Source organism: Peromyscus leucopus, chromosome 3, assembly GCF_004664715.2.
Source record: "Peromyscus leucopus breed LL Stock chromosome 3, UCI_PerLeu_2.1, whole genome shotgun sequence".
NCBI classification, from domain to species: domain Eukaryota; kingdom Metazoa; phylum Chordata; class Mammalia; order Rodentia; family Cricetidae; genus Peromyscus; species Peromyscus leucopus.
Genome location: NC_051065.1, coordinates 37,759,964 through 37,775,783, shown reverse-complemented (window position 1 = coordinate 37,775,783; position 15,820 = coordinate 37,759,964). Strand labels below are relative to the sequence as shown.

General features: G+C 43.3%; 2 protein-coding genes across 5 annotated transcripts in view; one reads left to right on the top strand and one right to left on the bottom strand.

Annotated features, from left to right (window-relative positions):
• Window positions 1-3,962: 3,962 nt before the first annotated feature.
• Tmem60 (transmembrane protein 60) lies at window positions 3,963-8,347 on the bottom strand. Its single transcript, XM_028855133.2, has 2 exons — window positions 8,120-8,347; window positions 3,963-4,652 (listed from the first exon to the last, which is right to left on the bottom strand). The coding sequence occupies exon 2, from the start codon at window positions 4,600-4,602 to the stop codon at window positions 4,201-4,203; it is 402 nt and encodes a 133-aa protein (XP_028710966.1). The 5' UTR covers window positions 4,603-4,652; window positions 8,120-8,347; the 3' UTR covers window positions 3,963-4,200.
• A 251-nt stretch (window positions 8,348-8,598) lies between these two features.
• Window positions 8,599-15,820, top strand: part of Phtf2 (putative homeodomain transcription factor 2) — a 114,290-nt gene continuing 107,068 nt past the window's right edge. For 3 of the 4 annotated variants that reach the window (XM_028855131.2, XM_028855130.2, XM_028855132.2), the window contains exon 1: window positions 8,638-8,752. The gene's annotated coding sequence lies outside the window, so the exon portion shown is untranslated. Of the gene's footprint in view, window positions 8,753-15,820 lie in introns of all 4 variants that reach the window. The other variant, XM_028855129.1, reaches the window with a different exon arrangement.

The following is a 15,820-nucleotide window of genomic DNA, read 5'->3' as shown; positions in this document are numbered from 1 at the left end:
CTCTGTTTCACCTGAGATAATGTACCAATTCCTAACAGTTGAACGTTTACCTCCTGAAGAGGCCAAGTTGGATGCCAAAATTCTGGTGCAATTATGGTAACGTCCGCACCTGTGTCTACCAGACCAGACAACAGAACACCATTTATTTTTTATTTTTTTGTTAATTTTGGTCTTTGTTCATTAATAGAAGTTTGTCAAAAATTTTTCTTTATGTTTTCTCTTGAATTTTCTATTCTCTCTTTTTCATCATTTTGACCAGCATGATTTATTCCAGTAGGCATTTGGTTATTTAATTGCTCTGAGTAGGGGTTTCCTCCAAGGCTGCAGGAAAGGTTTGAACTGGATTTGCTATGGGGGCCTGCATGTGGCCCCTCTGGGAGTTTCCCGAAGGCAAAGGATTACCCTGTCTGTCCCTTGTTGATCTACACTTGTTGGTCCAGTGTTTTCCCTTACCACACCTTCTGCATACTCCAGAAGGAAGGGGCATTCTGTTGCCATTGTTCCTTGAAGAAACATTGTTTCTAGGAATGACCTGTTTACAGTCCCTTTTCAAATGTCCTTGCTTTCCACATCCTAAACATCTAACATTCCTCAAACCTTTTGAGATTGTTTTTCCTACCCACATATCATCATGGTCATGAGCCTCAACATTAACTGTGTCTTTAATTCAATCTTCCAAAGGTGCAGATCTTGCCTTTAATGGCCTGATTATTCTTTTGCATGCTGCATTCACATTCTCAAAGTCCAAAGATTTAATTATTATCTGAGTAGCTTCTGAATCCGGGACCATTCTCTTTACTGCTGAAGCCAGTCTTTGTAAAAAAATCTGTGAAAGATTCTTTTGGGCCTTGTATAACCTTTGTAAATGACTCAGGTTTTTTTTCTGGTTCCTCTACTCTGTCCCATGCATTCCAGGCTGCCGTTTGACATAGAATTAGGGTTTGGACATCATATAAACATTGTGTTTGTACTGAAGCATATTGGTCTTCTCAAATAAGCTGATCCTGGCAAACTTGTATTCCTTTATCCCTCCATTGTTTTTCTATGTTTTTCGCCTCATCCTTGAACCAAGTTAACCCCTGAAGCCTTTGACTGGGTTCCAGAACAGCTTGTGCAAGGTCCTGCCAGTCCTGTGGTACAATCCTATTATATGTTGACCAAGAGTTTAACATTTGCTTTACATATGGGGAATGCATGCCATAAGATACTATTGCCTCCTTAAACCTTCGTAAATCCAACAATTCAACTGGAGCCCAAATATTTTGTGTAGTCATTTGATTAGGCAACTGCTTATGGTTACAGGATAAATTAAGGGTGACTGTGTGAAAACAGTCACCTTATGATCCAATCTTGAAACAACTTCACTGTTAATTTCTTCTGTCTGAATTTGAATTTCTCTATGATTCATTTTTACAGGATTAACAAGTTTTTCTAAAACTGTTATCCTGGCACTTAAATTGACTATCTTTTTAAATAGTAAAATGAGGATAAGCATGGTAATAAATTGCATAATTCGATCAACATTAATCTTCTCATATAGTTGTTCCATTGTCAGACTGACTAAAATTTCAAACAAAGCCCAATTTTCTTCCAGCGTACACATAAAACCCATTTTTTTTAAATGTGGAAAAAAAATTCTCTTTTAAATAGTTTCCTTTAAAATATCTGATATGTTAAGTGACTTACTAAGTCTGTGTAGAACAGTAGAAATCCGAGGGAATTTCAAAACAGCCACCTAGTGTCCAGGTGTGAATCCCGAGAGAGAAAGAGAGAGAGAGAGAGAGAGAGAGAGAGAGAGAGAGAGAGAGAGAGAGAGAGAAAGAGAGAGAGAGAGAGAGAGAGAGAACACGCAAGAAACCGTAGCCGGCTAAAGCTTAAATCCAGCCACATGTTCCCTCTTGAGCTGAGTCAAGCCTTGGCTCTGGCTTCCTTAAGCTCTGACCACGTGCACTGGCTTTACAGGCTGGGGCCCTGTTCAGCAGGACAGGCCTGAGTTGTTTGTAGCACCGGCTTTAAGCAAGTAGCTCACGGTTAGTCCGGCCTGAGGCCCGGGCTAGGGAGCCGGCCGCCCTTGTGGGAAACCAGATCTGCCACCAAACCAAGCGGTTTTTAATGGATTCTTGTCACGTTGGGCACCAAATGTAGATGTAACCAACCGTCTTATTAAATAAGATACACAGAACCAATGCAAAGAAGAAAGCCAAGAGAACAGAGCTAAGAGCCTTACTGCTGCTGCAGCTAGCCTCTTAAGCCAAGAGACCTCTCTGAAAAAGGACCTACTTCCTGTGTTTGTCTTTATATAGTCTTTCTGTTCTGCCTTCTCATTGGTTGTAAACCCAAACACATGACTGCCTTGTCACTGCCTGTATGTACAGCCCTCCAGATCTTCTATGGTATTGAGATTAAAGGCGTGTGTCTCCAATGCTGGCTGTATCCTTGAACACAGAGATCTACCTAACTCTTCTACCAAGTGCTGGGATTAAAGGCATGCACCACGAATGCCCAGCTCTGTTATGGCTTGCTATTAGCTCTGACCCCCAAGCAACTTTATTAACATACAAATAAAATCACATTTCAGTACAAATAAAATACCACCATAGAGGACCCAAGTTTGGATACCCAGCACCCACATAAAAGCTGGACATTTGAGCAGTGGAGACAAGTAGCAAGTAGGTTTTGGATGCAGGGGACTTACTGGCTAGCCAGTCTAGCCAATTGGCAAACTCCATGTTTGGTGAAAGACCTTCCTTAAACTATGGTGGACAGCATTTCAGGACAGCAGATGTTGACCTCTGGCTTCCATACACATGCCTGGATGCTTGTACACACCAGTATGTACCTACCCAAAAAAGCTGTAATAGCAGTGAGAAAATAATGATTTGTGCCTTAACACTTGAGACAGGACCTCGGTAGCCAGGCTTTCCTCAAATTCAAAATTCTGCTCCTCCACCAGAGTCCTGGGATTGCAGGATGCATCACCATTCTGTCAGCCTATGGGGTCCTTTAAAAACATCAAAATGGCCACTTTAGATTTCTGACAGAGCTAAAAGTCAAAGCTACATGGGACAGACAAAATCTCTTAAGGGCTAGAAAGAGGGCTGAGTGGCTAGGATCTCATGCTGCTCTTATAGAGGACTGAGTTGGATCCCAGCACCCAAGTCAAGCATCTAACTGCAGCTCCAGGCAGTCTTGACACCTCTGGCCTCAGAGCATCTGTATGTACCTGCGCGCGCGCACACACACACACCCACACACACACACCCCATTAAAATTTAATTCTTTAAAAAACAAGTTCAGCAGTTATGAGCATTTACAGAGGATCAGGGTTTGATCCCAAGCACCCAGGTGGTTTTACCACCATCTGCAAAAACACTGATGGGGGATTTGTGCTCTCCTTGGTCTCCATGGGCTGCTGCATGCACAAAGTACACATGAACTCAGGCAAGTATGCTCAGCATCCCCACACAAGTGAAACAGTTTTATTTCAGGTTTTAAAATGCTTCGCTTCTAAATTTTTCAGAAGTATTGCTACCTGGATTTTACAGGCATTGGTTAAGTATGCCATTACAGTAACTACAGAGTTTCTAAAGCCTGAACACTTCCAGAGTGAATAAGGCACTATGTCTGAGACTATCAGGACAAATAGGTACAACTGGTTCCAGATAGAGCAGGAAAATAGGTTCCCCTAACTTAAAGTCATAGGCAGTTCTTTCATCCTAAACTGTGGGAAGAGCTCAGAGTGAGCCTACCCCTTTTTAAAAAGGCCAAACCAAGATTCTTTGAGGTTGCATCCCTAAAATACTTTCATAACCAAGTTTTTTCCTTCCTAATTTAGAAGCATACATATTTACTTTGTTTATACATAGCCACTGTCTAGTAAATGTATACAGAGTTATATAACTAAAGGATTTGCATTTACTTCAGGTACCAACCACACACAAGGTAAGAGGCACATGGAAAAATAAGGTCAGAAACAAACTTTATTTACACAGGGATAACAAAGATATCAATAACTCAAATACTGAATAATTCTGCTTTGGGTTGGCTACAAGTTCATGCCTCACCAATCCTGTTCAATGGCAGTTCAAGACTACAGTTGGTACTTTCCACCAGATCTGTGGTAGTCTTGAAACTTGCAAAGACTCAGTACACTGTCTATAGCTTGTTGAACAGCAACAGAAGAGACAATGTACTCGGTAGTCAGTCTCTCACGAAAAAGACATTATATCCCAGTTCTGTTAAAGCGCCAGTCAGTAAGGCCCATAAGGGAATGAAGACATAGGACAGGTTCATGGTAGTAAACTGTTCTAGTTTAGCACACAGTGCAAGGCAGAAGGCTAACTTAAGTAACATTGCAATGAGGTACCAGGCTTTCTTTTTAATGTTGTGTGACCCATGTCGAGGGTCAAAGCCAGACTTACACCGTCCAGCCATCTTCACAATCAGCATGACCAGAAGGATAGTGTCAAATATCCAGACTGGAATAAATATGAGGAACCAGTTCCAAGGTGCCTTCTCATCCAGCTTCAACACCAACATGATCAGGAAGAGTAATGTGAAAAGCCAGGTGAGGAGTACTCTCTGAGCCAAGGACATTCTCATTTAAACCGTTTCAAGAGGCTGTTTCTGGGCTGAAATAAGTGAGGTACACCCTAGAAAAGAAAAAAAGGTCAGGATTTGATAGCAGAAATCACTTCTATTCCTAGTAAAGTTGGCTGCTTCCCACTTCTCAGGCTTTCTACTTTGGAAAATATTCTATAGTTCAAAACCTCTTGTGGCAACCCCAACAACCATTTTGTATGCGTGTATGTATGCATATACATACATACATATATATATATATATATATTTAAGTATTCTATTTTGAATTATGTGTATGTATGTGGGTACATGCATGCAAGTGCAGGTGCCCTTAGAGGTTGGAGGTGGCAGATTCTACTGGAGTTGTAATCCAAGCAGCTGAGAACCTCCCACCAGCGAGTCCTCTGTAGGAGCAGTCTGTTCTTCACTGCCGAGCAGTCTGTCCAGCCACTGCTATCATCATAGTCCATCACTACAGCACTAAGGTTTTAGAAGAGACACTGAGTATGAACTTTACTCAAGAGGAGTTGGTTCCTCCTCAGTGCTATCACTCAAGCCCAAGGCGTGACTTGATCTGTACCTCAGCGATGTTCTTAACCTCTCTGCAAACTTGCAAACCTATAGTTTTTTGTTTAATTTCAAGAGGTGCTAAAATCAAGCATCAAGATCAAAGCAGTGAAAAATGAAATGAGGTTTGCAAGGATAGAATGGCTAATATACACTATGAGTATATCAAGACTGCAAGGTTGCCACTGGCTAAGTAACAAAAATTCTGCACTTTCATAGAATCCTTGTTTATTACATTTTAAAATATTTTCTTGTGCCGGGCGGTGGTGGCGCACGCCTTTAATCCCAGCACTTGGGAGGCAGAGCCAGGCGGATCTCTGTGAGTTCGAGGCCAGCCTGGGCTACCAAGTGAGTTCCAGGAAAAGGCGCAAAGCTACACAGAGAAACCCTGTCTCGAAAAACCAAAAAAAAAAAAAAAAATATTTTCTTGCTAAAGCAGACCATTTAGAAAACTAGATATTTTCTCATTACTTAATGTTTAATTATTCCATGACAAGGGGCTTTTATGTCACTATTCTCTCTAAATCTATTCTGAAATACTCATTTAAAATTGTTTTCATATGTATGTGTGTCTGCATGTGTGCAAGTGCCCACAGAGAAGAAGAAAATGGCAAATGCTAAGATTCTTTCTGAATGTGAACATGAACTGGCATCCCCAGCTGCAATCCCTAGGTGCTAGTTACAGGTAGTCCTGAACAACCTAATGTGGGTACTGGGGAATGAACTCAGGTCCTCTGGAAGAGCAGGAAGCTTTTAAAATCTCTGATCCATCAATCCACAACCCTTACTTTTGTTCACAATTTAAGAGTTACTGTTACCCTAGTATATATCCTTAAGTCTGGAAGGCCTAGTACCCGCTCACTGCCAGAATATTTTCAATTTCTCTTATTTTTTTTTCAATGCTAACGTCACTAAACTAAATCTTAAAAAATCTTCCATTTTAACTGGGACTGCATTAACTTATATCTTAGCTTAAGGTATAAATAATGCATTATATCTAATTTTCATGTATGGATTTGCAGACCATTAAAACATAGGGTAGATACAATAGGAAATCAAAAGCTAAATTACAATCAGCTGAGTAAGGAGTTAACGGAAGGAGATGGAAATAGCTGAGAAACACTATTCCTTTAGCTATGTGAAGAAGAAAATGAAATACAGGACATGGGATTGTGGAAGGAGTAAGTAGAAATAATTAGTTCTCTCCTTCCACTATAGATCCTGGAGACTGAACTCAGGTCATCAGCCTTGGTGGCAAATGCATTTACCTGCTGGACCATCTTGCCAGAAGAAATATGTAGGAAAGTAGACTCCATGATAAAGCTTAAAGGAAAATAAGCCACTGGCAAATGACACATTGAAGATGAATACAGGGGAAAGAGACAGATCAGAAACTGCAGAGTTAAACAAAAGGAACAGGTGCTAGACAAGATGCAGGAAAAACAGGAGGAGCTGAAGAACTGGATAGAGCAAATGCCCTAGACCAGTGCACTCAATTGTACTGATGTACTTGGCACATCTCTAGGAGGGCAATTTGGGAGAGGTACACATCTGTTATAGTTCCGTACTTAGATGTGAATGTCTTTGCACCTTCTCAGACCAATTTGCATTTGTTTAGTTTGCAAATGCTTTGGATTGCAGTATTTTGGCTTTTAAGTAGGCTTCCTTTTTTGAGACAGACTTTCAGTATGTAGCTCTGGCTTGCCTAGAACTTTGCTAATACAGACCAGGCTGGCTTTGAACTAAAAGAGCTACCTGACTTTGACTCTACTAGGATTAAAGACATGGAGGTGTAAAAGAACTGCTCACACTGGGCTCAGTCCTGGAAAGCAATTTTCTTTACTGGTCTTTCCTTGTTGGAAGCCTTATATAGTGGAATGAGATTATTTTGGAAGCAGAGGTGGAGATGTGTCTGCTTAATTAACTATATATGTTTTTAATCCTGTGGATGTTTGCTCAGTCCCAACCTCTGATTTGGTCAATTTTAAGAACCTTTACGAATATTTGTGATCATAAGTCCCTTAAATATAACTTTCTTGTATGCCATAGGATACAAATTCATTTTGTTTCTCCTTCAGAACAAATATCAAGTTGTCTGCAATGACCACAGGCATTTTAGGACAAGAGGCAAAAGGGCATAAGCTTACTGTGATTCTAAGTTTCTAACTGTGAGACGAAACAAAATTCAACTGCAGGGAAATATTCTCAACAAGGGAAGCAACCTTACTGATATTTAACTGACATTTAAAGGATTGCATAGGCTGAACTACGACGGTGACACAGATTCCAATTTTACAAAAACATCTTAATCGGGTTAATAGAATTTATTTATTTATTTTAAACCACCATTTTCTCTCTATGGGACGTCAAAGGCGCACTCCAAGGCTAAGATTTGCTCAACAGATATTTCCCACTTAGGGTAGTTATTTCTGGTACATGGAAGGTAGTTGTTTTTTTTTTTTTCTCATGATTCTGGATCCATTGTCGAAACCTTCAGAGTTTTTTTCCACATGGAAATCTACAGGCCTCTTATCCTATCACCTGCATCAAGTGATCAGTGTGTAGTAGATTCGTCCAAGGTCTTTCCCACACCATTCCATTTCCCTTTTCCCGTGAACTCTCCGTGCCCAAAGACAGCTTTGTTTAATAAACTCAGAATTCCCGCTACAAAATCAGTGGCCTCTCTGCTTACAACTTGGCTGACTTTAGAGCTCATCTGTCCTGGAATGCAAGGATACTGCTAAACTATCCCGTTCTTTGGTATGCAAATACCCACGGTGGTTTCGCCGGGCTGTACTTCCTCTCCCAAACCTATACTGGAATTTGATGCAGATTTTGCGAAATGTACTCGGTAGTCGTCCTGCCACGCGCCCGCGCGCTACTGTGGCCACAGCGTGACGGGGTGAGGGTCACCTAAACACCGGAGGCAGCGCCGCGGTGCCGAGCGGGCAAGGGCCGAGCTCCGACTCACCTGGCAGCGCGGCTGGCGGGAGAGCCGAGAAGGCAGCGACGGTCGGGAAATGCGCCAGTTTGGATCCTGGTCCTCTTCCACACTTTTCCCCCCATTAAATTCTTAGTCCTTCACATGATAATTAAGGAGAAGCTACAGTTCCGCCTCTCCAAACCGCCGCAGCGGAGGCCCTCAACAGATCAGGGCTCCGCCCACATCCGGGGCTGTTCCTGCGGCCCTCGGCCTATCTCGTAGAACGGAGAGGACGCTGGCCCGCTGTCGTGAGCCCCTTCCCCGCGGTCATTGGTCCATTTGGCCGCCAGTAACTGACCGCCTTCCCCTGAGCCCGCCCCTTAGTCCTATAGGTCGGGAGGAAAGTCAGTCTAGGCTCTAGCCCCGCGTCGGCCCCGCCCTCGCATCGCCTCGAGCCCCGCCCCGCTCACCCTGCCCCCGCGACCTGCGTGCTGCAGCGCAGACTCCGTGGCGCGCCGAGGGGCGGGGCGGCCCGGGGGGCGGAGCGGGGGCGGGCGGTGCGAGGGTGGAGGCGGCGCGCCGCCGGCGGCGGGGCTGTAGCTCTCCGGGCTCCGGCGGCGGCGCTAGCCTCCGAGCCTCTGCGCGTCTCCTAGCCGCGTCCTAGCGGCGCGGGCGGCTACGGTAAGCGCCACGGCTCCACGCTCGGCGGGCCGTGTGGAGGGCGCCGCGCTCCGACAGGGTCCCAGGGCCGTGCGGACCGGGCGGCGGGCGGCATGGGGGGCAGGCTCCGGGGTCGGCACGGTGCCCCCCGCCCCGGGCACCTGCGGGCCACGCTCGGCCGCGGCCGCCTCCCATCGCTGGGGCGCGGAGGCTGCGGGCCGAAGCTCGGCGCGGTGTGGGCGCCCGCGCCTGTGCGCTCTGCCGGCGTGGGGTCGCGGGGTGCCCAGAGGGCGCATGGGGGCGGCGGGTGGCCTGCCCCGGGCCCGCGCGAGGTCCGCTAGCGGCCGGGGGCGCGGGGCTCGCGGGGCGGTCGCCCTGAGTGCAGGCGCTGCCCGCGCGGAAGGGCAGCTGCTGCTCCCGCAGCCCCGGCACACTGGAGTTGCGGATCCGACGGTGACTGCGGAGGAGCGGCTGCCCGAGTCCTGTGCGCGGGCCTTGCAGGCTGTTTCAGGTTTGCAAACAATGCCGTGGTCCTCAGGCATGCTTACCTTGGTTTATGCCTCGTGTTGACAGCCATCGTTCTGGTATTGTTCTGGTATTGTGCTTTCTAACTCATCACCGCCTTGCAGACTTCGGGGATCATTTTGCTAAGCATTTTATTTTTATCCTGACAAAACCGAGGAACTGCATTAACATGTGCTATCGGGCGAGTAGAATCTGGAACAATTAATTTCCCTGTGGATTTTACATACTTAGATACTGCTGAGATTAGGTGTGCAGTTTACAATTGTTTTGTCAGTAGTAGATGTTGCTTACTTTGATGTTACTTTACGTGTAACACTTTTGTAATTTTTTTTTACTGCTTTCATCAAACACTTCTAAGGTTTCTTGCCTTTCCCCCCCTTCTTCTGAGTGTTTGATTATAAACTTAGCTTTGACTTTGCTAGGTACTTTTGTAAATTCCTTTTTCCAAAACTGGACTTCCACAAGCACTTGAGTTCACGTCTTAACTTCGGTTTGGCATACAGGCTATAGATTAAAGAGAAAGAAACGTGCATTTCTATGAGTTTTATGTCTCGGACTCCAGAGGAAAGGAATCGGGAGGTCTAAGAAGACTGAGCCATGTCTGTGACCAGAAAACAAGGTGCTTCCAGTACACTTTTTGTCCCCCTTTGGAAGTAGCCTGCCTCCTGCACAGGGAAGCTGTTGAATGCATTAGGTAGGGCCTATCTAGGTGTTCGGTGGGAAGGTTCTGATTTTACCATATTGTAGTAGAGCGTGAAAATGTTAGCATTTCAAGTGCAGCTAGCAGCGTGGGCACTCTTGTGTAGTCAAGCCGGCAAGAGTAAATATTTTAAAGGCCAAATTGGCACTGGACAGTTGATCCTAAAAATAAAGATGACTTGAACAATTTTTAAGTGTAAACCTTTTTGACTAGTCCATTTTATGCATAATTGTAAGGAATTTGTAATGCGAGTGGCTTCACTAAGAGAAGTTATGTTAATATGTTGAAAAAATGAAAATCAGAAAGTAGTTGGACTATGTATTATCTCATCTAATCTAATGACTATTCTCTATTTTACAACTAAAATTAGTTCAAGATTTCAATCGTAATTAGTTGATGGGTTCACTTATAACAGGTTTGATTACAAGGACTGCATTTCAAGTCATTATGCTTTACCACTACAGTAAAACTGGCTTCAACTTGGTATAAAGAGACTAATAGACAACAGTGTTGCAAAAGGATAAACTGCATCCGAGTTCCCCGTTGTAACACTTGCAGATCACTGTGTAATACTGTTGAGTGTGGCTGACTACGTTGGGATGGAGTCAGTCACTCTCACTTTTTAACAGCCTTTTAAGAGGAGACATATTTAAACAAACGATAATACCTCATTATATTGTGAGAGAATGTGTGGAATCTCACTGACTTTATGGGGAGTTTAAAAGATAGACACCAGAGCCAGGTGTGGTAGCAAATGCCTGTAATCCTATCTATCATTTGGGAGGCAGGGAGGTGTCTGAATTCTAGGACAGCCAAGTCTACACAGTGAGACTTTTTCTCAAACAACAACAATAAAAAAAAAAAAAACAACAAAACAAAATAAAGTTACCAGAGGTTGAATACCTGTTGATCTTTTACTGCGAATGTGATACGTCAGTTTCCTTATTTGTTTAGCAGAGAGCATAGTATTTCCAAGTGGATGTTCGTAGGATGGGTGGGAGGTCTAGGGAGGAACTGTCTGAGAGCCTTGGCAACTTAAAAGAAGTTTTCGTAAATAGGGAAGAAAGCTATTCCATGAGTATAGATTGAGAGAAAGAGAACTATAGTTTTATATAAAAGTACTTGTGAATGCCAGTGGTAAATGCTAATTTGCATAGAATGTGTCTGAGCAGTGTGAGTATATCCACTTTTGATGGTTGGAAATTGCAAACTTAAGTACTAAACTGTCTTTGTTGCTGTGACAAAACACCATTACCAAGGCAGCTTATAAAAGTATTTAATTTGGGTTTGTGGTTTTATAGGGTAAGAGTGCGGCAGGCAGGCAGGGCCCTGTTGTCTTTGAGACAAGGTTTCTCCCTGTGGCCCCAGCTGTCATAGAACTCAGTCTGCCTCTGGAATCCTCCTGCCTCTGTTTCCTGAGTTCTGGGATTAAAAGTATGCACCATCACCACAGGTTGAGAACTTAAATCTTGATCCACAAGCATGGAGCAGGAAGAGACAGAGATGTACAGAGAGAAACTGGAAATGGCTGGGCTTTTGATACTCAAACCCACCCCTGCAGTGAGTGACACACCTCTTCCAACAAGGCCACACCTCCTGTCCTTCTCAAACAGTTCCTAACTGGGGCCACACCTTCAAATACAGGAGTCTGTGGGGACCTTCTCACTTAAACCACCATGTACACTAGAAACAATTTGTCTGTTATATCCTTACCTAATACTTACCCTGCAACATTTATTTTCCAAGTGTCTGGTTAGTCAGGCATGTCATAATTTCATTGAGATTTTTCCATTCAAAACACTCTGAGAGGTGTTTACACCTACTGTGGACTGTATTTTGGCATTCTTTGTATAGGAATCTTAAAGTGGCGTTTGTTGCCCCCAACCTCTTTATGTAGTCTAGAAACTCCTTTATTGGTTGACTCTCTCTCTCTTTTTTTTTTTGGAGACAAGAGTCTTCTTGTATAACCTTGGTTGGTTTGGGATTTCCTATGTAGACCAGACTGAACTCAGGTTCTGCTTCCTCTGCCTAGAATTAAAGGTGTGTGCCGGCACCTCCAGCCTACCATCTTTTTTTTTTTTTTTTTTTTTTTTTTTTGGTTTTTCGAGACAGGGTTTCTCTGTGTAGCTTTGCGCCTTTCCTGGGACTCACTTGGTAGTCCAGGCTGGCCTCGAACTCACAGAGATCCGCCTGGCTCTGCCTCCCGAGTGCTGGGATTAAAGGCGTGCGCCACCACCGCCCAGCCAGCCTACCATCTTAAAGCTAGCTTGAGATACGATAGTGGGATGCGATGTTTTAAATTGGGACTGCACTTGAAACTGAGAAAGATTCTGAGCTTCTGTTTCTCTGGTTAGCATGGAATGATCTATGCATTGGGTTTATGAATGTAAACCGTCACTCGATCACCAGAAGCATATGACTAAGATGAAAATACATAGGACATTTAGGACATCTGCATTTTTAGTTTAGGTTGTTGGTGTCTTGCAAATGGATAAAATGTGAAAAGAAATCCAGAGGTCAGTTTGCACATGAAAATGCTGACTGTTTCCTAGAGCAGGTAGTATTTATGAGCACTGGGCAAGAAAGAAAATATGCTGGATTTAGTTCTGAATAGTGAACATGAACTAGGGCAGGAAATGGCTGTGGCTGAAGAACTACCTGATGATAATCATAACATGATTAAATGACATTTAATGAGAGGAAGTAAAGAGTGCAGCTTTCTGCTGTAGAAGCAGTAAGACTGCTAGTTTACGGCAGGAATTTTGAAGAGAAGTAGTAGGCACTGATAACTCGTAAAACATTGAATATGGGATCTGAAAAATAGAGATAGCAAAGATTTATGAAAGATATTTGCAAGTTATATATACACAAGTTTCCGTGTTCTGTAGAATGGGTTTAGGACTGAATTCTGACATTCACTAGTTCAGAAACTCTGAGTTCTTTATTTAACCTTTTTGTAGTTTGGTTTTATTCATGAAATAGATCTGTCTGTCTTGTTAAACTTTACCTTTAGAAAATGTCAGTGAGATATGAGATGCCTTGACACAGTGCTTGGCTTCTAAGACTTACTCAAAAGCTGATTGTTGTAATTATTGGACTGTACTGAATTCTAACAAACAGGCAGCCGGGGGTGGTAGCATACACTTTTAATCCCAGCACTTGGGAGGCATTGGCTGGCAGGTCCCTGAGTTCAGGCTCAGCCTGGTTTATGTAGTGAGTTCCAGGCCAGCCAGGGCTACATAGTGAGGTAACCCTGACTCAAATAAATAAATAAATAAATAAATAAATAAATAAATAAATAAATAAATAAATAAAAAAAAAAAAATAGAAAACTAACTGCATAAAAATGTAACAAAACCGAAAATGGCAAACAGGAAAACAACTCAAGAAGCAGTACTCTGCTGAGTCTTTCACAGGCAGAGTTCAGTAAAGAATTACTACAGCAACATGCTGTATATATATGGAATGAGTTTCATATTTTCAAGTTTTTCCCCAAAGAAAGTAGTTCAGACTTTTGAGTAGAGGGTAGATAGGATTTCTTAATTCTTATTGTCAAAAACATAAAGTCACTGAAATCAGGTCTCAACCATGTGAGTAAAATATAGATAAAGGGACTTGTTTTTCCTCAAGTCTCTTATTTATTTTATTCCTGAAATACTTTTTCCTGTGTTTGTGTGTGGTATGTATGCATGCATCTGTGGCGTGTGCACGTTTGTGTGTGAGGGTAGGTCAGATTTGCATTGGGTGTCTCCCTCAGTCACTCTTCATCGTACTTTTTGAGACAGGGTGTCATTGGACTTAGAGCCCACTGACTGGCTTGCCTGGCTGGCCAGCAAGCCCCAAGGTCCTCCTGTCTGCCACCCAAGCGATGTGATGGGACTGCAGGTGTACTGCACTGCGCTGCGCTTTGTTATTGGGTCTGGGGATGGATCTGAGGTCCTTATGCTTGCAGGGAAATAATAATTGAGCCGTCTCTGTAGTTGGTTGTTTTTAACTCTTGGCTTTTTGGAGGACCTGCCACCCATCTCCCTGATAAATCACACATGGAGGCCTGTTAGTTCTTAATAATGCCTGGCCTTAGCTTGGCTTGTTTCTTCCCAGCTTTTCTTAACTTGAATTATCCCATCTACCTTTTGCCCCTGGGCTTTTACCTTTCTCTATTTCTGTATATATTTTCTTTGTTCTTATTCCATGTCTGGCTGTGTGACTGGGTGCTGGCCCCGGGCGTTCTCATCTCCTTGTTCTTGCTCCTCCTTGATCCCAAATTTCTTCTCCCATTTATTCTCTCTGCCTCCCAGCCCCACCTATCATTTCTCCTGCCTTGCTATTGGCTATTCAGCTCTTTATCAGACAATCAGATGTTTTAGACAGGCACAGTAACACAGCTTCACAGAGTTAAACAAATGCAACATAAAAGAATGCAACACATCTTTGCATCATTAAATAAATGTTCCACAGCATAAACAAATGTAACACATCTTAAAATAATATTCTACAACACATCTCCCAGCCCCTTGTTCCTAAAATCTTATAGATACAAGCCATTAATTATTTCATTTTTAATTTTTTTTTTAGAGAAAACTTCATTATTTGTCGTAATACATGAGCGTGGGTGTGTCACAACATATGTATGCAGGTCAGAGGGCACCTTTATGGAGTTGGTTCTCCTTCTGCCTTTACATGGGTTCCAGTGATCAAATGTAGAAAGTCAGGCTAGTGTGGCAAGTGCGTTACCCACCAAGCTATCTAGTTGAGCCTTGTCTTAGTTACTTTTCTACTGTTGTGACAAAGGACCATGACCAAGGCAACTTATGGAAGAGTTTATTGAGGGCTTACAATTTCAGAGAGTGAGTCCATGACCATCTTGGCAGGGTGTGTGGGTGGAGGCATGGTGCTGGAGCAGTATCTGAGTGCTTACATCTCAGGCATGAGGCAGGGTTGAGGGAGCGTGGAGAGGGAAGACTCACTGGGAATTGTGTGGATTTTTAAAATGTCCGATTGGGGACCAAGCATTTAAATGTGTGAGCCTATGGGGACCATTCTCATTCAAACTACCACATTCTACTTACTGGTTCCCATACACTTGTAGCCATATCATAAAGCAAAGTAACTTTTCAAAAGTCTTTTTTCAAAAGTCAAAGTAACTTTTAGAACTTTATTGGGGCTTACTGTTTCAAGAGGGTTAGTCCATGATCATCATGGTGGGAAGCATGGCAGCAAGCAGGCATGATGCTGAAGCTGGATCTGAGAGCTTACATCTCATCCTCAAGTCCAAGGCAGTGAGAGAATTCACTGGCAAGAGTGTGGGCTTTTGAGAGCTCAAAACCCATCCCCAGTGGCATATCTCCTCTGCAAGGCCGTACTTCCTAATCTTTCCAAAACAGTTCCATCAGCTGGGTACCAAACATTCAAACCTATGAGACTGTAGGGCAGTTCTCATTCAAAACACCACACTCCTTATCTTTTAAGAGTACTTTATTCTTTAACGACTCCATACAACCTCAACTGCCTCCTTCCATGCACCCCTGTGCCCCATCATATTTGTGTCTGCTCTTTTTTTTTCTTTCTTTTTTGTTAACCTACCCAGTCTAGTTAACACTGCCTATTGGAACGTTGACCCATATTGTTGGCTTGATCTTGTGTAGCTAACCATAGCTAGTGAGTTTATGAGTGTAATAGCCATCCATGTCCACAGGACAACATTCTTCTCGGTCCCTAACTCTTAGATTTTGTGCTCCCTCTTCTGTTTCCTGAGCCTTCGGTGCAGAGTTTGATAGATGTCCCATTTAGGGCTAGGCACCCAACAGTCCCTTATCCTCTGCACTTTGACCAATACTTTAAATGCTTATCGCCTCCTAGAGAAG